Raw genomic sequence first — 25,950 nt, forward strand, 5'->3', positions numbered from 1 at the left:
GGGTTTTGGGGTACAGGGGTATTTTTAGGTTTCAGGGCTAGGTATGGGTTTTGGGGTACAGGGGTATTTTTAGGTTTCAGGGCTAGGTATGGGTTATGGGGTACATGGGTATTTTAAGGGTTCAGGGTAATGGGTATTTTTAGGGTTCAGTTTTTAAATAAATAATTTTAAATAATTTAAATAATTAATTTTAAACCAGCTCACTAAAACAAGGAAAAGGGTGGCGATGGTTCGCCAGACTGAACGAAAAAGAATGATGAATGGTTTGCGCCGAGATGCTGGAACGGGGATGCCCCCCCTTCTTTTATAACATGATTTATTTTTAATCACGGTAAGCGGAGATCTTAAATATGGGTCCGTATTTTGAGATTAATTAGAATACAGCCTAAATGTGAGACTACTCACAAAGTACTGAGTGAAAATGTGCAAGGGGAACTAGAATACCCACTTTTTGAAAAAGTAAACCTGATATGTTAGTTTAACGTGCCCTACCATGTAAGTGCAACAAATGCTAACTAATTACATGTTTTGAATAGTGATTCCTAGTAATGTCTAAATCGTAAACATGATGATGAAAAGTTATCTTGGCACACACTGTCTAAAATTATGTATTTACTTACAATTGTAGATGTCCCTGACGAAGGGAGGTTTCCTCCCGAAATGCATTGGACCATGGTAATAAAACGTGACACGGAATTCACCCCATGCCTCTGAGTGCTTTTTAGAATGTGGAAACGACAGATTGAATAAAATGAATTGATCTCAAGAAAATGGTTTAAACATAAGGAGGAAAACTCGAAAGAAAACTCGAAAGAATTTAAAATATGAAGAATGCAAATGAACTTGATTCATTGGATTTAATCCAGAACTTGGCTGTGCGACTTTTGTGTATCCGTAAATAGGGTCCACCGTTCTTGGAAATTTTATTATTTTTTAATATTAGTTCTTTAATAATAATTGTTCTTTTTAAAATAAACTATTTTTTTAAGTATATATATTTAAAAATTAATTATTAAAAAATAATTTAATTTATTACATTAATTAAATTTTAATAAATTACATTTTTTTTTAAATAATATACTTACCTATACTTACGTTGTAATGGCATGCGTTGTAATAGCATCTGCTATGTAATGTCATGCGTTGTAAAAGCATTCGTTGTAAATGTATCTGCGTTGTAAAAATTGCGTTGTAACGGTGTGCGTTGTAAAAGTTCGCGATGTAACGTCATACATCCGTTTTGTAAGTGCAATTTCTAATTCCTGAGCAATAAAAGTAATTGCACTGTTAAAATTATTATGATAAAAGTTAATAACCACAAGGGTTAGGTTTTTCTTCAGTATAATGTTTATTATGGGGAATCCAGCTGTAGTTTCTTAACTCTCCCATTTAATGTTGTGGAAATCAGAGTTAGTAGGCCGCCTTTATCATGACCACCTACAGATGGTCTAGCCGATGTGTGAACAGAGTAAAAACCATTTATATAGGCTAATTCACGCATCCACGTTTCCTGTAAACAAATTATTAAGTGTGAGCGGTAAATCCGTTACGCCCACGGATTTTTCGGATTTTTGGGAAATCCGCAATCCGCGTATTTTACGGATTTCCCACAAAATCCGAAAAAAAAATCCGCGCGGACGTAACGGGTTCAAAAGTTGAACCCCCACAATTTACAATGGCGCCAGCAAGCTGCCAGCGCCGTTGTAAAATAGTTACAAAGTTAGCTTGCACAGGAACCACTAGATAAAACGAAGCAGGTGCTGCTTTATTTTATCTAAGTGCTTCCTGTGCAAGCTAACTTTGTAACTATTTTACAACGGCGCTGGCAGCTTGCTGGCGCCATTGTAAATTACAGCAGCAGCTCACCCAAGGGACCCCTGCGCCCTTCGGGGCGATTGCATAGTAACACACACACGGTCGCTGTAGACAACTCTCTGGCACTTTAGGAAGCTGTAGTATAGTAAAAGCACTATACATTTACCCAACGAGGTAGCACTTACTGATTATCTAGTAGAAAGTACTCCAGTTGAGTAGAGGTATGGCACAAAACGGTGGCGTCTTCTTGAATAAATATGAAGGGCAGGGTTCATTCTGGCACGATGGTCCTGGCACAAAAATTAAACCTCAACAGGAAGCACTTACAGATATCAATAAAGCATGTGCCCTAGTTGAAGCTTAAATTCAGTGACTCATTCATCAGCCCAAAAACAATCGTAAGCGTTGTCAAGGCTGGGCAGATGTGCCTTCTTCCCAAACCTACCGTCGAAAATCAGCTGTGATGCTGGATAGACTTTGCATCCTTGACTTTCACGAGCGCAATACCCGGGCACATTGTGTTCGCACGGGTTTCTGCACGTTCGCGAGCGTTTTATACAATAAAACCCTCGCGAACTTGCAGAAACCCGTGCGAACACAAAAAAAAAAATACGCTAGGATCCGCGGATTTTGCGTATTTTCAAAATACGCAAATACGCAAATACGCGGATTGCCAATACGCAAAATCCGCTCATGCTTAAAAATTATGCTAAATTTAGTAACAAACTCTACCTAGTCATTAATGCCTAATTTGTTTAACAAACCTACTACATTCCAGAAGAGACTACCATATGTGGATATACTGATATGTGGGGTATCTTTATTCTCTACATAGCCGGTATCTATTGCACAACCTTCTACTGTCATCATGTTTGTTAGTATGGTAGGGTTCGCAGTACCAACTGGCTCAACAACAGAGCATACTGGCACAACATCTAATATTCCATCACTAGGGGAAATGGGCCCTGAGTAGTGTGTCGAGTTCAGTAAACATTCCTGGTTGGGATGATACAGATTATTCAAGATATTAATATTATCAAAAGACAGGGAGCTACTTGGGGATATAAGACAACTATCTCTTTCCGTGTCAGTTAAGGCTTGCGAGGGGGTTCAATTTAGATCTTGATCACCAGGCTCCCTAAGCAACTAACCATTCAGTCAGTCCACTTGTTCTAAAGGGGAAAATGGATTAAAAGTTGGAATCTTGAATGGGGGAAATATTTAAGATTGAGAGTGTGCTTGGCCAATGCCCACATTTGACAATGGCCTATAAAAAGAACCTAGTTGTACAGCTTTAATAGTTCCCCCCCATATTACTGTTCCACGAGAGTTTGTCCGTGAGCCAATGCACAACATTTTTATCCCTGAAATTTACAACAATACAATCACCCATTTCCGTTTTCGCCTGAGAGCCCACTCATGACACACGTTCTACATTGTTAATTTTGCCATTTAAAACATCGCAGCCTGGCCAGTCCAAAGTCTTCGCCAACCAGTACACCGTTTTGTTTTTAAGCTGTTTCCAATCTTCTGTCTTGTTATGAGAGAGAGGTGGGACATTTTTAAGAACAACGACATGAGGAGTAGTTTCCGGAGGTAGATGGAGTGATCTTGGACTATTATTCACACCAGCTGAGACAATGTTATGATTCCTCTCAGTGGGATTATTGTCACTTCGTATCATGTTTGCTGATGAGGGTCCCGGCCGTACTTTATCAGGTTGTTTAGATAAATACCTTGCACTCTCTGTATTAGTTGCCACCCCGACCCCGGGGCCCAGTGTCTGAGAGAGTGGAATTGCCTGAGAAGAGTCCAATTTTGTATTAGAGACAGTATTTGTTAAAGTCTCTGTGCCTGTGTTGACCTTTGAGATTCTGGAACTGATTAATGTTTTTAGCGAAACATCAATGCTATTTAATACCCCTACCAGGGGGTCTAAGATTGATTTAATAATAGCCTCCATCGAGCTTGTGTAATGGTTAAATAATACCTTGTCTCCCATGTACTCGGTGTTGGTGGGATCCTTAATAGCACCTGTTGCCCATGTTACTGGCTTGCGTGTTGAGGCCAGGGTCTTCTTTCGTGTCACAGTGGGGTCTATGACTTTCTTGGGTTTCCCACACGCCTTAGATTTTTTAGATGGCGGTGGGCAGAGAGTGTCCATGAATACCCCCTCCTGAACAGTGCCAATGTTAACTTCCTCACACCACTAACTTCCAAACTAATGGATGATATTCTATCTTTTAATGTTTTATCATGCTCGCCTACAATTTCATTGTAGTGCCATTTTGCAGAGACCGTTGCGTCTCCCCCAACCTCTCCTCTACGGACTCTATCTCACTTGTTATAACCAACATCACCGTCATTAAAAAGTTCGTAACTGATGAGGTTAATGGCCTGGCCTTCGTAGTCATAACGGTCTTACGTTTCCCCATCTTCTTACCTTTTGTTTCTTGTTGTCTTCAAAATTCAAACTCCTCTCTGCGTGTTGGACAACCAAGGGCCCTGGCCCAGCCAGGCCATGTCTGGTCGCGGACTGGCGCAGATGGGCCCACCCTTGGCCCGGGCACACCCGCGCGCATCCTGCGTTGCAGGAGCCCACGCCCGCTTCAGTTCACCAGCTGGCGCACAGAGAGCATGCTGGTGCCTCCAGGTGCAAAGGCTGCTGGGGTTTGTAGTACGGTCTCCCCCGTGGCATGAAAGTGTGCTGTGCTATGAGGGGTAACGACCCCCATAGGGCTCCGGCTCCTGCCCTGTAAAGTGCGCTGTGCAAGGTCTCAGGTCCTGCTAGTAGAGGATCCTGCCCCGCGTGAGCCTGCAGCCGCTTAAATGCGATGACCAGCGCACAGAGAGCGTCCTGGCGCCTCCAGGCGCAAAGACTGCTGGGGTTTGCCTCTGCCCAACACCCTGAAGAGCACTGGGCACCACGATTCACAGAAGGAATGTGTCTTGTGGGAACAAAATGACTCGACTGTCCAGCATTGACTTTGCCACATAGTGGTAGTGGCTGCATACCAATATTTAGAAGGATTATTAGCCCTGGGCAAACCTATTTCTGTTCTATGAGGAAGTGAGACCTACTGGTCACACACATGTAAACAAGTCTGCTTCACATTTACACCCATGTGTGTGTCGAGTGAGTATGTACATAGTGTATTTTTGGCTCCTAAATGACACTGACACTGTGTGCATTGTAAGTATGTTTGCTGGGGCCAGTGAGATCTATTTTGGATGACCCCTACTTAAGCGTGTCACAAGAATTAGGATGGATACAGCTTTCCCCGAAAGTGGAAGTGTACTTTTTGCATTCCTGCATTTGAAGTGTCTAGACTCAGACACTGAATTGAGGAAGGATGGAGAGAGGACTGCTATTAGACACACTATAAGGTTCTGTTAGCAAGGAATTGCTGATAGGTTTTCCTGAGCACTGCCATTTGGTGGATAGTGGGAGAGAAGGGGAAACATCCTTTACAATGCAACTTTTACCACCCAATGCTTTTACATCGTAACTTTTACAACGCAAACCATTACAATGCATTGCGCTGGGGGGCGCTCTAGGATAGGGAATAGATTTAATTTACTATCCAACACCTTCCCTACTATCCACGGGGACTGGAGTTGGAATAGTAAATTAAACTATTCACTATCCAGCACCCCAAAGCGCTATGCGTTGTAAAGGCATGCATTGTAAAACTTGCGATGTAAAAGCATGCGTGGTAAAAGCATGCGTTGTAATGTCATGCATCCGAGAGAAGGGGTGAGTCACTGGATTTTGCTGTTATAGGTGAGTACGTTTCTAGGTTTGCCACTTTAATAAGGCAGATGACAGCTAGGTGGAGAGTCTTCACACTTCGTTGTACCCAGGTTTTGAATACTTCTGCTTGGTGCCAGCATCATCACTACCTACTGTGACAGCCATCACCTTGCACAAAGTTTGTGAGACACCACAGCCTGTAAATTGCATTTGAAAAGGAACCATCCCAAATTGACTCCAAGGTCTTTGTTATGTTATAATAATTTGTATAGCGCACTATTACCCCTGGGTGTCTAGGTGCTTCCGGTTCTACATACTGTATCAGGAAAGGCTAGTTTCTAAGAAGCCATGTCTTGAGTAGTTTCCTAAACTCAAGCAAGGAGGAAGTCCTCCTAAGAGAAAGTGGAAGGGAGCTCCATTCCTTGATGGTATTATAACCGAAACTCCTCCCCCCAGTTCATCCTTTTAAATATGGAGGTGGGCATCAAGTTGGCATTGGCCGAACATAACGGTGTATTAGGAGAATACCAACTGAAAATGTCCTAAAGAAATTGTGGACCTTCTCTGTACAGTGCTTTATGTGCGATGCAGAGAGCCTTGAATTTAACACACTGACCAACTGGCAGTCAGTGCAATTCCAGAATACCTGACCTAATGGACCGATATTTGGGAACTTCCAGGACTAGTCTAGCAGTGGCACTTTGCACCACCAGCAGCCTTCTGAGTAGGCTGGATTGTAGGTTGACATATAGGGCATTGCAATAATCCAATTTTGATAAAACCAGGGAGGTCAACACAGTTTTTCTGGTGTTTTTGGGGATAAATGGGAGAATCTTACGTAAGGTTCTGATAGTAAGGTATGAGGAAGACACCACCTTAGAGATCTGAGACTTCAAATTGAGTTTCTCATCTATAATGACCCCCATATTTTTAGCTTTGGCTACTGGTGTGGGAGAGGGCCAAGGGTGTCTGGCCACCAAGCTGGCGACCACGGTGGAAAAAGGTTTCCAAACAACACCACCTCAGTTTTGCTTGAGTTCAACTTCAAGCAGTGCCTACTCATCCAGTTGCTCAGTGTGACCATACAGTCATGAAGTTTGATGGAATAGTTAACATCCTTGTCCACTGTTGAAATAACCAACTGGGTGTCATCGGCATCAGAGGTAGGAATTAAATCAAAACTTCTGATCAGAGAAGCAAGTTCAGAAACATAAATATTAAAAAGTGTAGGGCTCAACGAGGAGCCCTGCGGCACCCCACAAGGCAAGACAAAAGGTGCTGACTTAAAATTGCCCAAGTGTACTGTATGATTTCTATCTGATAAAAACTACTTTCAAAGGGAAAGGGCCTTTCCTCCTATACCTATAGCCTCTAATCATTCAATCAGAAGTGTATGGTCCACGATATCAAACGGCGCTGATAGGTCGAGGACAGTGAGAGCCGCCGACCCTCTGCCATCCAGCGCATTGCAAATTTTCTCTGAGGTCTTTATCAGAGCCGTCTCTGTGCTGTGACTTGCTCTGAATCCAAACTGACTCTGGTCTAGGATTTGGTTGTCTGCAATAAAGGTGGAGAGTTCAACATTTATTATTTTCTCAACAATTTTTGCAGGGAGCGGGAGTCGCACAATAGGACGGTAGCTGTCCGGGTCCTTTATGTCCTAGTTGCGTGTTTTTTAAGAGCGGCAGTATGCAGGCCTGTTTCCACATGGTAGGGAAGAGTCCTTGCGAAAGCATCTGATTGAACATACTAGATAGCTGTGAGCTAATGAGATGGCTGATGTTTTGTAGGATCCTAGGAGGACAGGGATCGTCTGGGGATCCTGATTTAGTCATTAAAGAAGCATAAGTATTTGAGCTGAAGATGTAGGGGTAAAGTTTAAAAAAGACGCTTTGAATCTAGCTTCCTGTTCTGTAACATTGGTGTTTGATTTGTGGTTGGCAAACTGATCATATATTTGATCCACCTTAGATTTAAAAGAATGAGCGAGTATGTTGAAAAAAATCTTGGTTGCAGTTGGTGGATTCATCTTTTATAGCTGTAGTCAAGTTTGTTATGGTCTTAAAAAGTTCTTTGCTGGAATTACCAGACTTCTCTATTTGCTGCAATGTAAAGTATCGGCTCTTCTCAGCAATTAACTTTTCTTATAATCTTGAAACATAGATTTATACTGATCTTTTTCTGGTGCTTCATAATTTTTACGCCAGATTCTTTCTTGCCTCCTGCTGGCTTGTTTATCTAGTCTTAGGGCTTCAGAGAACGAGGGGGCAGATGGGGTCTTCTATTTTTGTTAATCACTGTGTTAGGTGCTAATTTGGCAAAGTTGGACTCCAGCCAGGTAGTATAGTTTCTAGCTGAGTCCTCTACTTCCAATTCAGGATCCGTTTGACTTTGTACTACCTGGCTTTCCATTAAGCTCAGATCAATTTTTATGCCTAGATCTCCCTGTGGACTTGGTGCTAGAAGTATTAGTAGTATTGGAACGGGGAAGATTGTATCTGAATAGAATAGCATGGTGGTCAGACCAGGTTAGAGGGAGAATAGATATATTGGAAATGGCAAGATTATTAATAAAAAGACCATACCGTATGTCCTGCTAGATGCGTGGGGTATTGTACAAGCTGTCAGAGTCCTAATTCTGATATAACATCGAGAAGCTCCTGCATATCTCTATCTGCTAATGTTTCAAGATGGAAATTCATGTCACCTAAAATAGTGAAGAATTTGGATTGAAGACCTAATTCTACTAATGAGTGGAGTTAGTCAAGAAGCTACTTCTGGGGCCTGGTGGACGATAGATCAATAATCCTTTGAGTGTCTCTTATTCATGAGGAGTGATTTTAAAAAGGAGAGCCTTGCAGTCTGACGAGGATATTATTGAGCAATGTGAAATAAGTTCGCTCCTGGAAATTATTGCAAGCCCCCCACCTTTTTTTAGTTGCCAGTCATGTCTAAACGCTTTATACCCAAGAGGAACCGCGATATTGAAATCGGGATCAGATGTATCTACGCCCCAGGTTTCCGTCACAAACAAGACATCCAACTGTTTGTCAAGGATAAAGTCAGCAATTTCATATTTATGTTTAATCAACCACCTAGCATTGGTAAGCGCTAACTGGAGTTCTATATTTCGCAGGCCTGAGTTGACCAAGTTTCTACCGGATTTTTGCGTCAGCTGAATTGTCCTAGGGATTTTAGTGAGACATTCTGGGCACTGAGGCTGTTCTGATCTTAACAGCTCTTCACAGGTAAATAGATTACATGACTTACCCCTAGGCCGCCATAGCGCACATAGGCTTTCCCCCGAGTAACCTAGTTTGAACTTGGTTTTAATATTAGGGCCAGAGGTTCAGGCCCTAGGCCCGGTCCAGGTGTGGACGGGCGCAGACGGGTTTGCCTTAGGCACGCCTTTGGTGCACCAGTGGCGCGTCCGCTCCAGCCTGCACCTAAATAGGTGCCTCTGGAGACCGGAACCCTACCCAGGGCAGAAATGAGGCCCTGGAAGTGCCGGCTATGAGTGGTCTTCCCTCCGCTTCAATAGGCATGAAGCTGCAGCAGACAGGGGAAGCCAGGCAATGTGCAATGTTGCAAGGTGAGGCAATGTGAAAAAGTGCAAAAATGCAGCAGCAATTAAAAATATATAAAAAAAGTTACAACACTGAAAACAATTAAAAAACCGAACCGGCGAAAATCTAAGTGCCGGCGGTATGAGGGATAACAACCTGGTGGCTTTCGAGCGTAGCTTAACTCAGCAGCAGTAGGAGACCGCTGCGCATCTACTCCAGCCTGCACCGAAATAGATTCTTCTGGAGACTAGCGCTAACCGGGGCGGAAGTGAGACCCCGGAAGTGCCGGCTATGAGTGGTCTTCCCTCCGCTTAAATCGGCGTGAAGCCGGGGCTGACAGGGGAAGCGAGGTAATGTGCAAAGTTGCAAGGTGAGGCAATGTGCAAAAGTGCAAAAATGCGGCAGCAATTCAAAATATAATTAAAAGTTACAACACTGAAAACAATTAAAAAAACAAACCAGCGAGAATCTAAGTGCCGGCGGTATGAGGGATAACAACCTGGTAGCTTTCGAGTATATCTTAACTCAGCAGCAGTAGGATCCACACAAGTTGTTTAGAAAATGAGCATAATAGAAGGACTCAAACTAATCCACTTGGTTCCAGCTCCAAACTGTTCACTGACCAAGGAAGGACGTTTTTAGCAGAGTACTCACAGTGCAGCTGTGAGACCAAGGCTGGTGTCTGTATGACAGCCAGTCTCCCAGAGGTGAGAGAACATGACCCAGAATCTGTGCTGCTAGGTAGGGGTGCTTAAGGTCTTCCTAGCACCTAGAAGCCTGACTGCTTATTTAGAGAGGGAAAGAGTGTCTCTTTGCCTGCAGGAAGAGAAACTGCTCAGAGGGAGAATGGTAGCCAAGTTTCAGGTGTTTGAAAACACCCAGAAAGGAGTGCTGCCAGAGCCCACCAGGGTGTGAGAGTGACCTCTTCTTTTAGCATGATTCAGGAGGTGAACTGCAGGAAGAGAATGCACTACTCAAGTGTGCTGTGTACTGTCTGGCCTAACTGCAGTGTACCAAGAGTGCTGCTGCTGCTCAATATGTGACGTGCCAAAGAGAATCGCCATCAACACTAAAGAGAGTAATCTACCCTTGCGACCCAAAGGACGTAATGATGCTTCTGCTGATACTCACCCTGAGACATGCAGAAGCGTCTCAACATCATCATTGGAGTATGGAGCTTACTCCCTTAGGCCAGAGGTTGCAAATGCCCCATACACAGCACCAGCCAACCAGTTAGGTGCCCTGTTCACCCGAGTAACACCAGCAAGTAGAAAGGCCACCGCCCATGGTTCATGCTCCTTCAGATGATGCCTCTGGCAGAAAACAGACAAACACACCGATTGTAACTGCTGAAGCTGTGTCCTTCAGCACACAGGTAACACAGGCCCAAAAAAGAATAAGACTGAGACTGTGTCTTGAACTATACAAATTGCATGCTGTAGCAGCATAGTGAAAGCAATTTGAACTCTTTTACCTCCATATCTTACAAACAGACCTATAGGGTTGACATTGAATGGTGATCACTTAGTGAAATCACACCTGTGCTATTACTACCTAGAACCTGTGACTCCCTAGAGACCATGCATGTAGAGTGATAGAAAGACCCCAGGACACCAGAGGCAAAGGACCCCCAACCACGACAGAAGAGGGCCAGTAGCCTCTGTCTGCTTTGTGCACCCTCACCCCCAAATGGGGTCTGACAATATGTTATATTTTCCTCCTCATAGTCTCATGTTCTAAAATCTCTTCATGTTCTACTATAAACCCTTACAAAAATGCATTCTTTTCAAATACACAATTTAAATGGGAGGTTACCTTTGGAACCACTAGGGTTATCAATGGTCAGGCTTGCTGATGCAGCAGGCTCTTGTGTAGCATAGCAAGAACATAGGTGCTCAGTTCTAATGTTTTACGCTTTATGAATTACATTGAAATGCTTTTTCCTACAATTACAAAAGGAACAGTTGATGGATGGAATGCTGAACAATGCAAACATTAACCCCCAGTCACAAAGATCTGGATTTAATCCATTGTTTTTTTGCCAACCACGCCACACCAGTTTGGACTCATATCCAAATCACTCTGGACATTGGTTCTCATGGGAACAGTCCAGCCTGAACTGCCAAGCCAGGTCCAGCCTGGACCAGCCACAAGCATCATAGAAATGGCTTCACCCCTAATAAGCCAGGCTAGCTTGAATCCAGTGGCACAGTGAGCATGTAACCCACATCGGGGCATACCCTTCTCACTTAGGGTGGCAAAAGGAACAATTGATCTATGGAATGCTGAACAATGCAAACATTCACCCTCAGTCACAAAGATCTGGGTTTAATCCATCGTGCTTCCTGGACTGGAAACAAGCATACTGGGACCAGTTTCGGGGCATCACCCGTCATCAGCCAGGCTACCCTTCCCACTTATCTGTTTTTCCATTTGTCGCCCTAAGTGCGAAGGGTATGCTCAGACGTGGGTCCCATGCTCGCTAAGCCACCAGATTCAAGCTAGTCTGGCTGATGAGCGGTAATACCCCGAACCCGGGGATTATCCCATTTTCTTTTTTTGTCAACCTAATTTGCCTTCTTTTTAGCAATCATCTCTGTTTGTCGACTTGGCAAGTTAATATCCCTGGTAATTGAGGAACCTTACTCAAAATATTTCCTAATAAAATACTTGTTAGAAATGGTTGGCGATGGTATGCACCTAAGACAGGCAAAACCCACCACTCTAGTCAGGATAAGGGAGTTACACACTCAATAAAACCCCTGCTCAACACCTTGGTAGCGTGGCCAGAGCAGTAAGGCTTCTCCCAGGGGCAATGTGTATAGCATTGCCACAACACACTCACACCAGTGACACAATAAATACACCACAAAAGAGACTCCACACAGTATTATATAAACATTGACTGCATTGTATTAAAAAAAGACCACCCTGACATAAACCAATAGTTACTTTGCCAACAAGGCAATTGTCAAAACATCACAAGGCATGCAATATGAGAACGAGTGATATGTTGCAGACATTATGAAAATCATTACTGTGCATACTATGCATGCTTTTTATAAGGTATTTATATTCCTAAACAGGGCATAAAACGACATATGTGATAGCATCAGGGCATAAAATGCAGCAGTTTGGTTATACCAAGAAAAACATATGAATCACCATACCATGAGAAACCCATAAATTTGATGTGGTAAGGCACTTGTGATGAACACCTAGAGTCCACCATTAAACATGACAACAAAGGGCCCAGTACACTGGTGCTCATATTGGATGTATGACATTACAACGCATGCTTTTACCACGCATGCCTTTACAACGCGGTTTTTACAACGCATGCCTTTACAACGCATAGTGCTTTGGGGCGCTGGATAGTGAATAGTTTTAATTTACTATTCCAACTCCAGTCCCCGTGGATAGTAGGGAAGGTGTTGGATAGTAAATTAAACCTAGTCTCTATCCTAGAGCGCCCTCCAGCGCAATGCGTTGTAATGGTTTGCGTTGTAAAAGTTGTGTCGTAAAGGCACTGCGTGGTAAAAGTTGCGTTGTAAAGGATGTTTCCCGCTCATATTAGTTGGACTATGTTAAGTATCTGAGGCCAATAAGGACAAGTGTACTGAGGCATGACACGTAGGCTGCAAGAACTCCTGCGCGCCTACTACATGTAATATGATAAGTTAGTAGATTTACCTGAGCAGTGAACTGAGGAGCCTGAGTCTCCCCCTGTAATGCAGCAATCCAGCCAAGTGCCCCAAGGTATGTGTTAGAATGGGGGGCATACACACTATGCCAAAGTCAGTGGGGAGACCTCGCCGGGTCCCAAGCATTCAGAATTAGCAGATGGGGCTGCTCGCAAATGTGCGGTGTAGCCCTCACCACAGAATACTCGTCTGCACCCAGTGCCCAAGGCTTCTTGTGATCAGGGCAACAACATCGGTGAACTTCTGTGGTCTTGAGCGGCCATGCCACTTTGCAAACAGTGAGTGGGGCCAGCTGCAGGGGAGAGAGAACTCCCACGGTCTTTCCGTGCGGTGCCGCCTAAGGAGCCAGCCACCCGCTGGGACGGCAGCCATACTGCTCTCTCCTCAACAACCATGGGATTACAGTGTCTAGCAGCGCTGGGCCCCTCTCTCCATGGGGGTAACCACCACACCCGGTCTCACATTCAGAGAACACAGGGACAGCACGCACTGCAGCTTTTTGGCCCAAGTAGTTCACCATGCATCGTCGCAGCTGGCGCTGATCCCCACAACTCCTGTAGAGCGGGGAAAGTGCTCCACACACACCTTTTCCCTTAAGAACACTCAAGGCGACTGAGGGAACAGTTTAGACCATTCAGTATGCAGATGCAACCCTGTCACACCCAACACTTCCAGTGTGATGGATGTCTGTAAAGTATGCACAAAGCCTATCTGTCACTCTGCCCTAAACATGGATTTGAGTCAGGCTGCAAAGCACATAGAAATACCCATTTTCTTAAAAGTAAAAAGAACAACTGATGGACAGAATACTGAACAATGTCAAACATTCACCCAAAGTACAGAGAGCTGGGCCTCACTCCATCGTTTTTTTGCTCGCAATGCCATTCTAGTTTAAACCGAGCCATATACAAATCGTTCTTGACCCTGCTCCCCATGGAAACCGTCCAGCCCGAACTACCAGGTTAGGACCTTCCTGGACCGGAAACAAGCATCCGAGGTCCGGTTTCAGGGTATCACCCCTAATCAGCCAGGCTTGCTTTACTCCAATGACATGGAGAGCACGCGACCCTTGTCTGGGCATACCCATCCCACTTGGGGTGACAAATGCAAAAAGAACATTTGATGGACGGAATGCTAAACAATGTCAAACATTCATCCCCAGTACAGAGATCTGGGCCTAAATCCATTGTGTTTTGCTCACCATGCCATTCCATTTTAAACCCAGCTATATGCTAAATCTGTCTTGCCCCTGCTCCTCATGGGAACAGCCCAAACTGGGGCGGCATGATGAGCAAAATACAATGGATTCCATCCAGATCTTTGTGACTGGGGGTGAAAGTTTGCATTGTTCAGCATTCCGTCCATCATTTGTTCTTTACGCTTTCAAAAAGTGGCACTTCTACAATAGGAAGAAAAAGTCCACTTAGAAAAATGAGCAGGATTTATCACCACTATTCTAAACATACCAAACATGGCAACGCTACTTCTTTCAGATCAAAAATTACCACTTAAAGACATTTAAGGGAATTTTCAATGCTAACCTATGAGATGAGCAGCACTCACTGTAGTGAAAAATAAAATAGGGTGCTTGTCACTACCAGGACAACCCACACAATAAATGCACATGTCCTACCTTTTACACACACAGCACCCTGCCCATGGGTGAGCTACCTTGTGCCTACCTTAGGGGTGACCTATATGGGTCTTCCTCGTCACAGTCCAACATCCTAGCGCTCCAATTCTTTAAAATGTGGAACAAAGCTCGGGTTCCCAGACAGAGATAGCATATAGAGAGCGGCTTTTTGGGAGGGAACCTATTTATATTAAGAACAATTGAAGAAACATTGATAAAATACTATGGAAAGATATAAATGTCTGTTTCAGTCAGAAGGGGCTTCCTTACTGCTTGAGGACTGTGACATTAACATCCTGATCAAGTGTAATGAAAATTAACGGCATATATTTTATGAAAGCAAATTACTTTCCACCTACTTTAGAGATCCTTCAGAGATCCATCAACAATTCTTATAAGTGCAAAACACTTCCAACCAAATACAGGGTGAGGATGACAGTTGGAACGGAACCCCTAATGCTCAGTCTGAGAGTCAGATCTTATATCCTAGGCACCAGTGAGACTCCCAGATGTGAGACAAAGACCAGTAGAGCCTGAAACCACTGCCACCCTCAGAGATGCAGTCCTTGCAGTTAGAGAGTGGCCAACCAGTATCTGACTGCAAGCAGTCTAATCATAATACTGAAAGAGAGTACTTGCATATTTTCCATTGTACCGGCCCCAAACCCACTAGTTTGCGAGTGCATTTATGAAATAAAATACAGTGGCACAGGGAGGTCCCAAACAACCCTTGTTCTTCAGTGGAGCAAGCCCAGACCTCCATAACTCAAGCAAGTAAGGAGAGATATGGAAAGGGGACACATGTCAGCAATGCAGCATAGAGAAACCCTCCATGACCTGGACCTCAGAAAGGGCCACCAGAGTCAAAGAAAAAAAAGGAGTAGTGAAAGCTGCAAGCAGACACATCGCTTAGTGGCACCACTCAAATCACAAGCTTAATTAAAAGCTGATTTGACCCAGATCCAGTAAAAACAGACCAGTAGGTTTGGATGGAGAGGGGGCAGTGTAAGCATAATAACAACTTGTCATATAGCACTTCATATCTCTACCTTTGCTAATAAAATGCTGTTTATAAAATGTAGTACTTTTACTGCCAAATGAGTACTCCCTCTGCCAACTTTTCAGGGATAGAAGGCTCAGTCGACTTTGCCACGAGGAGCAAACAACCGTGCTGCAGCCTAATTCCTAGTTCCTCTCAGGCAAGAACCCAACATGGAGACCTATATTTGAGAATCAATGCCTGGGGCCAGAGCAATTCACAGAAAATGGCACAGAAGGCCCAAATCCTTTACAGCCCGAATTTCAATCCTGACTCACTATGGCCGGGATAGCATTTCTGCAGTGCGAGAAGAGGCTATTCACAGTAATGATATCCCACTGCACAGCAGACATGAGCCTGATAAACTAGGGAATCAGAAGTACTGCTTCAGTGAGGGAGTTCACTGAAGCATAGAGCAGCAACCACCATGTTAGCAACTCCGCGCCTGCCAGGCCTCCCAATAACATTCCCAGAGAAATAGGTGATGGGTGGAAATCAAGTCTGCTAATTCAACTCAACCACAACCACACAGTTCCATGGCCCCACCCGGCCCACCTAACATTGCCTCTAGCCCTGTTTTATATCTGCCTGGCCTGTATTTTTATGTTTAAGCTAGTAAAAAATTAAGAAATTGCCGTGAAATCTAGTAATTTTTCTATCTGCAAAATGATAAACCTAAAATAGCAAACACAGAAAAAGTCACTGAAAAAGTAATCGACTGACATCGTCGAGCACCACAACTTTTCCATCGTTTCATATGCAGACGATACACAGCTGATAATCACTCTGTTTTAAGATGCTTGCAATGCTGCGAGGAGCTCCGTTCCTGCCTATCAAAGGTTGCCGAATGGATGAGCCTAAGCTGTTTGAAGCTTATTCCCGGGGAGACTGAGGTCCTCATCCTTAGCAACAACCTACAATGTGGTCAACGGCCTGGTGGCCTGACTCTGGGTAAGATAATTCCGAGTCAATATAGATTCCTCGATTTTTCCCTTTCGGCTTAGGTATAGGTATACCTATGCCGAAAGGGAAAAATCAAGGAATCTGGATTGACTCGGAATTATCTTTTGATAATCAAATTACGAGTCTTGCAGGACAATGTGTTGCGATCTTAAAGACCTAGAAATTAATTCTTGTTTTTCTGCCAGAAGTTGCCAGAAAGACAGTGGTCCAGTCTTTAATCATGTCGAGACTGGATTGGTGTAATGTCCTGTATCTGGGGTGTCACATGCACGACTAGGAAGACTACAGCAGGTTCAGAATATAGCAGCTCGGCTGCTATTAAATCTGCCTAGACGCTCACCATGGGACCCAGCTCGAGTACATTTTCACTGGCTTTGATTAAGGTATTGGGTATCTATCAAAGACATGTGCTATTGCCACAAAATTCTCAACCCTAAAGGCCCTAAATATCTTCACCCTCTGATCACATCTTACTTGCCTAAAAGAATTCTGAGATCAGCTGACACTTCTCTTGCATGCATCGCCACTATTGGAGGCCGTTCCTTCAAATACTTGGCAGCCTAGATGTGGAACTCCCTTCCCCTTTGGCTTAGGCAAGAGATATCTGAAATAGCTTACCACAAGAATTACAACACATGGTTTTTCAGGTTAACTTGGATTAGGGTTCTCATATTCCTGCTCTGTTTTATAGGATTGATATCCCAGCGCTATGACATGTCAGCTGATGTAGGTATGTCCTTTGTAAATCTCATTATTATTATCTAAATAATATCAGTAATGATTATAAAAACAAACATAGGTAATTGTTGTGTTACAAAAGAATCCTGACTATTGTACTTGAATTGATTTTCACCTGTGAACTCTTGGCTGTTCCAAAATAGAATAGAAAAATACAAAAACATGGCCAGTGTTGTTTTTCTAAGAAAGGTGGCAAACTAAGCCTGCCATCAACTATGTTGCACGAGTGAGGGCACCAGCATACCAGGCTACCCCACTGCGCAAAAACTGCCTGCTGGACCACAGCAGAGTTAGAATACTGGGTTACCCATCTTAGTTCTTTGTTGTCCAGAGATTTTCATTTTTGATTTGTGTTTTTGTATCATACAGAATTAATTTAGCTTGGCTAGACATCGCTAATATGGGCCAAATTTTTCTGGATGACATTTTTTTTTAAATGGTGGATGTGTTGCAGTTATGATGTAATATTTCAGAAACCATGAGACCTATATTCTTCATTTTGGTGTCAAAATACATGTATTGGGGGTCAAGTAGTCTTACCTTCCACCATTTTCCAAAATGGCAGCTGTATAATGATGTGTTTTAGCCATCATATTGGTAATTTATTTTAAAATTGTTTTTGTTTCAAGTTTTATGTTTATTCAAATTCGTAAACATGAGTGAAGCACATGGTATCAGAAGATCTTTACCTCCTGACAGTGTTGCTAACTACAAAATCTGAGGACTCCTTCAACAAAGAAAAATGTGTCATATGCCAAATTAAACTGAAAGAAAAGCTAACATCAACTGCAGCTGGAACGGAGAGAGTTTGAGATGCTGCAGGAATGCAAGATGAATTTAAAAAAAAGAAAGAAACCGATGGGTGAAGAGGATCAAATATTTTATCATTGTAACAACAAGTGCTACAATTCATGTACAATGAAAAAAAAGCCTGGAAAAAAATTATTGAAAAATAGCAGAAACAAGTGAATCACAACAAGAATCCGAGTCTTCTGAGAAAGAAATTACAGCCAAAGCTAGTGCCCTTCCACTTAGAAGATCAATGGCTACCCCTCATCCGCCTCCAACAACTGATTAGAAAGCAGAGGATCTTCAATGTGTTATCTGTACTTTAGGCAGAACAAAGGACAAAGGGGTGACAAATGAACAAAGTACAGAGTATGTGAGTCTCAACGGGCAAACATGTTTTTATCTGTAGCTAGTTTCTTCCAAGATTAAGTTTTCAGCTGAGTAGCTGATCTAAACAGCAAAGTGAATGTATTTGCAGCAGATTTGTATGTCCACCTGAACTGTATGCATGCATAAATTCAAAAATATGGATATACAAAGAGCTCCCAGCAGCAACATAACCGCCAGCCTTCAGTTACGTTTGCACGCTTTGAATAAGCAAATGAAGTTTTAAAGCCACTCTTGAGTGCTAGCTAAGGATTTATACTCAGTGAGATCAGAGAAATTATGGTCAACATTTATGAAACTGTATGGATCCATAATACTGAAATTAAGATTTTTCTGGTGAGAATGTACGACAGTATTCATTTTTGTCAGTCTAACATAAAGAATGAGCCACTTATGGAGTTCTCAGCCGATTTGATTCCTGAAGTTCTTGTGCCAAAAAAAATCACTGGATGCAGTAAAATCAGCAGGAACCATTATTAGAAATGTCCTGAAAGATTTAGATTTGGTACTTAATGACAAATGTTGTCATGCCCCAGAGCTCCGCAAATCGTGGGAGTCAACAAGAATGCCTATTTTTTACATGATTGTTTAATATCAGCAAAGCAAAACTGTTACATACTAAAGTTCTTGAGTTCGTAACAGAAGCCAACAACATTGATGAAGGCTTTGAAGATATAAGCGAAGGGGACGACAATCCCATGAACCGATAGGCTTATGCTGAGCAAATGTGCTTTCTTTTCCAAATCATATTTTATTAATTACATCAAAGCAAAAAGAAAACTCCACTACACATGATGTATGCCCACGCAAACTATGACACGTGCGAAAGTAAAGAACTAATCACTTCAATGAATAGGATTGGTGTATCAACAAGGTATAATGATGTAGTATAGAGCAGGAACTTTTTATCATCTCATGCTATGAAATCTTGTGAATCCGACAGCACACCACTTCAATGTCACTTTACCAGGAAAGGATTTACAATTGCTGCTATTGATAATTTTTCTTTTGAAGACAGCTCTTCTTTGTCTGGAACATCAAGCACACATGATACTGCCATTGTGCTTTTTCAAGACTGTACCAATGAAGTAGCTGCTGGAAAACAAGCCGTGTCAGCTGTAGACATAAACAAACAAACCTGCAAACTTATAACATGACTACCTTGCCGACATGTGCAAAATGACTACAAGCCATCAACACATCCCAGTCTACCAGAAAGTTTCAAACTTTCAAAATAGCTGAGGACATGGATCTTCTTCTACCTGGTGCTGTTGTCCATAAAGCTGATTTAACTGAATTTATCATTTTGCTTATTTGGTGTGGACTGATGGATGAAAAGAAGCCAGTTCCTCTGTGGGCCATAATTCATGCTCTGATCTTCGAGAATACCGCCCCATTGAAGAAGGTTTGGGTTTTAGCAGTAATACCATCCCCAGTCACAAATAATGCAACAAAATACACAGCTCTAGAACATGTCCATAATGTGCGTGCTTAGCTTGAAGACCATCCTATCCTGCCAATTTTGTGCAATGAAGGTGTTTTCTATATTGTAGCTGACATTTTTATGAGCAATTGAGTAGAATTTGATGATCTTTATCCAATGATGGGTGTTTTCCACATGACATAAGTTGCGTTGCAGAGTGCGGGAAGTTATCTTAGTGGATGTGGCATAGATGATGCACTTATTGAGGCTGTAATCTTTGGAAGCAAAACTGTCCAGTCAGTATTGAGCAGAACTCATTATGTAGATTTGTTACAAGGTAAGATCATCATATCTGAGGCTAAAGAAACATTACTTTGGAATGCTTTCTGGAACAAGAATGGCAAATTAGGTTTTGTATAGCTTATCTCAGAAGTAAACACGGCACAGGTTGCACTTCATTCAATAGACATAATGCAAAGCCAGGCAATTTTCAACACACTCAGTTAAAAATCAGAAAACCTGAGAACCACGTTTGTAGAGTTTGTCAAAGAATGTGAAGAAAAATCCGAACATTGGAAGTACTGGAGAAATGTTTTACACATGATAGCGCTAGTGAAAAATGTGGCATATTCTGATCTGGAAAGTGATTGGGAGCTGCACGTGAAGAATGTGGAGTCACTGATCACCTTCTTTCACAAATTAGATTGTATAAACTACCTGAGATATGGTTCCGGGTATTTGGAAAGAGTGAAGAAGCTAGAGGTGGAAAAACAATACCTCTACAGAAAATTCATCCAAAGACATTTTGTGGTGAAAGACAGAGAGGGAAGGTTCAATGCTGTGAGTCCGGATATGAAACTGGAACACACCATCCTGAGATCACAGATAAGCTTCAAGGGAATTGTTGGTCAGACATCTAATAGTGAATATGTTGCTCAATGGCAGCTAGTTTACCATGAATTATTTTCTATTTTCAATGTTTTCAGAGAGATGACAAATTCAAAATAAGTAGACCATGGTGAAACTGTTCCTCACCATGAACCTTTGGGAAAGAGAGGGGAGCGTTTTAATAAACATGTTGACAGCCTTCTTCATTTTATGCAGCAGCAAGGAAACCCCTTTGATATGACTGAGCCTGTGCAACTACTCAACTTTGTCACCAAACAATATGTGGACAACAATATGAAGACACGTCTTTAAGATGTCCTGGAACATAGATTGAAACTATTTGCAGAAATGAAGCAGAAGAGATTTGTATTGTAAGAGAAAAAGCTGTTTGACATAATCACTAAAGCTAAACGTCCACGCTTTAATTGCCATGGTATGATTTTCGTCCAACCAGCCACTACAAAATAGGTTACAAAAAAAACTTTTGCAAGCACATATAGACTGGATGGATGTAGCAAAAGAAAGGGGTGAATTTATCAAGGACCTTCTGATGCATGATCTTCTACCAACGAAAGCACTATTTGATGGAGATGTTGCAACCAACAATTCGAAAAGGTATCCTCTTGAGCTTTAACTGCTGAACCTGTTATGTTTCTAAAAGGATTTGCTGAGACAGAAGAAGACTGTGACTCTAAAGATGTAGAAAAATATCTTGTGCGTATGTGGAAAACGAGTTCTGACGATCTTAGGTACAGTGAGTTCAAGAGATCAGGACCGCTAGTGACCTTCCAGTGATGTCATATTCTGTGCATGGACACATTAAAAGAGCTTTCCAATGTTTTGGATCATGTATATGTTGAGAAATATCCATGTAAATTTGGTTTGGGAAGACATTGATGGGTGCTAAAACCTACAAAATTTCTAAAGCCTCTACCCACAGAACGTACATGTACTTGTGCTTGCAAAACCTGTGCTACAAAAAGATGCCCCTATTGATATGCACTTCTCAAATCTTCAACATTCTGCAAGTGAACCATGAGTGACTGCCAAAACAAATAAAGTGGGGTATGAAAATGTGTCTAAAATAGGAGTGATAAACAATATTTTTTTTCATATTCAGATCATAAACATTGTTTGGTGTTTGCATAAAAGGATTCAAATACATTATTATTTGTTTCATTTTCATAAATGTCTCTTCTTCCTCTATTGTAGCCGCCATTTTGGAAAATGGTCTAAGGGTTGCTTTGAGGAGTTATTTTCTGTCTCTATAAGACTGCTCGACCCCCAAAACCTATGTTTTGACACCAAAATAAAGTGTATATAGGTCTCATGGTTCCTGAAATAATACATCATCACTGCAACACATCTACCATTTTTTAAAATGTTGTCTAGTAAAATTCGGCCCGGATCAGCAATGTCTACTCAAGCTAAATTACTTCTCTAATTATCCAAAAACACAAATCAAGCATAAAAATCCATGGACAACGTTATTTTTTCCGGAGCTGGGATTATCTTGAAGTGAGGACTCACCTCACTTATGTAAGGACTGCTCCTCTCTTTGTGTCTGTAAGTAGCAGACGTGGTGAAAGACCCATAAATCAGGTCACCGACATGCACACAAAGTCAAGTAACATTTCAGCCACGTTAAACTTCAAAAGGAAAGCTCGCGCGGCCTGCCTGATTTACTGCATTGATTATCTTTTGTAATAAATATATGAAGAGCTCTTTTATTTTTCTCTGCTTTTTCTCATGCTTCCTGCTTTTAAGCGCAGCGCTGGAAGCATGACACTGTAGTCTGTACAGCATTGTCAAAACTTGTGGTGGTAAACTGGGCAGTCTCAAACACTCGGCGTGCCACCAGCAGCTTATAAGCCCATCCTTTCACAACTTGTCACAGGGTGAGGTGATGTCAGTAAGGCTTGTTGGCCCCACCTCACCATCTGACCAAGTGTGAACATGTAAAAAGGCTCGGCTCCAGTTCCTGACTGACGTGAAGCCCCTTGCACTACAGGGCTTGAGCCTGGAGAGCCTGGGGCTAACAGTTGTCAGGGGGTGGAGTTTAGCCTACGAGGCAATAATTATGCTGAGCTGATGACCTCACAGGCATCAGGGCTGTGAGGTTGTCAGTGACATTAATTCTGATTAATGTCACTGTCTGCCAGTAGCTGCACATGTGTAGCATCAAAGGAGGTCCAGGAAGAAATGCAGTATGACTGAGGGTGAGTGCTTTTGAGCGCTGCCATTGTGTGTTCTTCTTCTTTAGAAAATTGTTTTACAGCGATGTAGAAGAACAGTAGAGGGGGTGTAGCCCCAGAGCCCATATGGGAAAACCTCCCATGGTCAAATTGCACTACAAGAAACAAATTACTTTAACCACTCGTCATTTTGTAACTATGCACAATATTGCTTTCTCATGTTGTGATGTAGCAATTCAAATAAAATGGCATGAATGAAGAAGAATATTCCCATTTCTATGGTCCGGCTTGACAACGCAGCTCTTGCCAGGCCAGTAAATTAGAATCACCAGGTGAGGAGCTTTGGCTCAGCCCACATTTTGGGAGCCAGAACTACAAGTTTTGACTGAGCAGACGTTGTGTGCTGCCCCATAAAAGCGCTTGCCCAAAGCTGTGATCATTTTGTTTATTTATCTAGCTGCCTAAGCTTTAACTTACAAGGGCACATACAAATGACACTGTAAATCTATGAAAGTGTCCTCAATAACTAGATAATTGATGGTGTTTTTCTCTTGCAGTAGCACAGATGGGAAGAGGGTGAACTTTAACCTGCATGGAGTTTTAGGTCTAGCCTGACATTATAAACTGTCACATGACCTTATAACATACATCAATATTATTCTACAGTCCTTTACTTCTACACAAATACATATTCATTCCACCGCTATCTACTTGTAATGCTTCACGTAACCATACAACATTCCTTTAAAGGAGGACATATTGGTATTGCCAATGCTTGTTTAATTTGGATCAAGGAATTCAAAGAACACCCTCTAATGATTCTTGGACACATTACCACATGTAAGACTAATAGTCTATTTACAAACCATCACTTGTGATAGGAAATACAGATGATAGGTTCTTGTGTGGAATTGATTCCCTTGATCTCAAAATTTCGCTCCACTGATGTAACAATCTGTCTTTCCAGACTAAGCTGTAACAAGCTCACTGAAAACTCTGGTGATACCTTCAGACATCTTCTAGAACATAATGAATGTGGCATTGAAAAGCTATGGTAAGTAGCCTTCTTATATACATTGAACTTAATGAATGTTCTTAAAACCCAACGTTTGGCATACATTTATACATTTTCTCAAGGGTATTTTCAGTCACAGACTTCATATTAACAATGTCAGATATGTTCTTTCTGGAGAAACAATTTTGGTGAATGTCCGCATTTGGTTTTGATGGCTGTCCAACAAACGTTTAACATTTTTTGCATATCAAAAACATGCTACCAAATGTTCCTGATCACGCCCTCTACTTTAAATAGAGTGGCAATGTGATAGCTTTTCTCCAACAGCCCCAACTCTGATGTTCCATCTATAGTATTTTTCCATCAACCAAGCCATCAGTGGTGCCACTAACCAAGCTGACTCTCCTCCCGTGCCCAAATAGAGTGAAAGGACCATTAGTCTGGCAGACGTTGTACTCTGTCAAGTTTGTGATGGAGTATGCTGTTTGTCTAAGTTTAAATAATCCCATTAAACTTCCCATAACCTGTCTATAGATATTCAGTGTCAAGGAATGGCAAATGTATTACTCCTATAAAGTCAATTATCATCCCTAGGACTGAGCAAGGAAATATAGATAATCCCTAGAGCAGGGGACTACAACCTTTTCTGTAACGAGAGCTACTTGTGTTCAATGAAACTCATCGAGAGCTACTAATATTATAAGGATTGTAATATTGTCCACATCTGAGAAGATTAGTGGCCACCATATGCAAGGTTACTATTAGCAATCACCTATGTGCTTCAGGCATGTTTGCCAGCAGTAAACGAAAAAAGGCTTTGTCAATATGGAATGCCTCTACAAGCGTAATACGTAAAAGCCATAGTCGCAACACCTCTGGTACTGTGGTAACATTTGTAAAAAGCCTTCCCAATACCACATGATTTATCAAATATCCTCTATAAATATATTTTGGAAATTCTGCTATTTATTCAGCAATTTTCTAAATATCAGCTTATAAGTTATGAAAGTAAACACATTTTCGTCTTGAATACACACTCTAGTTGTTATACGCATATTAATGTAACTTATAATTTAGTAGACTTAGCTGCATTCAGGAGAACTACTTCCAGGTGAGTGGAGAGCTACCAGTAGCTTATGAGCTACTAGTTGAAGAAGTATGCCCTAAAGCCTAATGCAATTTTACAAGTCCCCTTGTAAATACGACCCAGACAGACTTTCACAGTACCTTGGAAAGCACAGGTATGAACCAGCTTACAAACATGAGTAGGAAAGACAGAGAGGGTAACCATGCAAAAAGGGGCACTTTTTCTACACTACTCCTTTCTGAAAAACGAATTTAGTTGTTTGTCACTATCAGGACATGGAAAAATTCAAAAGACATGTCTTACCTTTTACTTACATAGGATCCTACTATGTAGGGCTACTTAGGGCCTGCCTTGGGTCTGACATATCTAATAAACGGGAAGTTTAGGGCCTGGCAAGTAGTTTTAAATGCCATGTTGAGATGGCAGCAAATTGCACACACAGGCAATGCAGTGGCAGGCCTGAGACAGGTTTAATAGGCTTCTTCAGTGGGTGGCACAATCAGTGCTGCAGCCCACTAGTAGCATTTGATTTACAGGCCCTGGGTATATGGTGTACCACTTTACAAGGGACTTACAAGTAAATCAAACAGGTATAAACCAAAAAAACGAGGTCAGAAAATAGGAGAAGTAAGGCAAAAAGTTTAGGGTAACCCTGCAAAAAGGCCATGTCCAACAACTTCTAGCGCCCAAAACCTAAAGCATGATCTGCACTTCATCCATACCTGGATGTTCAGCATCTACATCAATCTCTACCCCACCAAATCAGAATAAGTGCTATTCTCCAAAAACAAAAAGCACCATCTACTCAAAATTGTGCTCATTGACATTGATAAATGTGAATTCCAACTCGGATTCGCCCTGAAAACCAATCTCACCCTCAAGGAATATATTGTGAAGAAAACTAAGTGTGTCTGGGACCAAATCATTCTACTGTAAAAAGTAAAACCGTTCCTC

At 42.1% G+C, this 25,950-nt stretch overlaps 1 protein-coding gene across 3 annotated transcripts in view; it reads left to right on the forward strand.

Moving 5' to 3' along the window:
* LOC144820027 (NACHT, LRR and PYD domains-containing protein 1 homolog) overlaps positions 1-25,950 on the forward strand; it is a 506,013-nt gene that overhangs the window by 369,988 nt on the left and 110,075 nt on the right. For all 3 annotated transcript variants that reach the window (XM_078677696.1, XM_078677691.1, XM_078677685.1), the window contains one exon: positions 23,862-23,948. In XM_078677696.1, coding sequence (XP_078533822.1) covers positions 23,862-23,948 — 87 coding nt within the window. The remainder of the gene's footprint in view (positions 1-23,861; positions 23,949-25,950) is intronic.

The sequence above is a fragment of the Lissotriton helveticus genome, chromosome 1_1 (genome assembly GCF_964261635.1).
Source record: "Lissotriton helveticus chromosome 1_1, aLisHel1.1, whole genome shotgun sequence".
In the NCBI taxonomy this organism is placed as follows: Eukaryota; Metazoa; Chordata; class Amphibia; order Caudata; family Salamandridae; genus Lissotriton; species Lissotriton helveticus.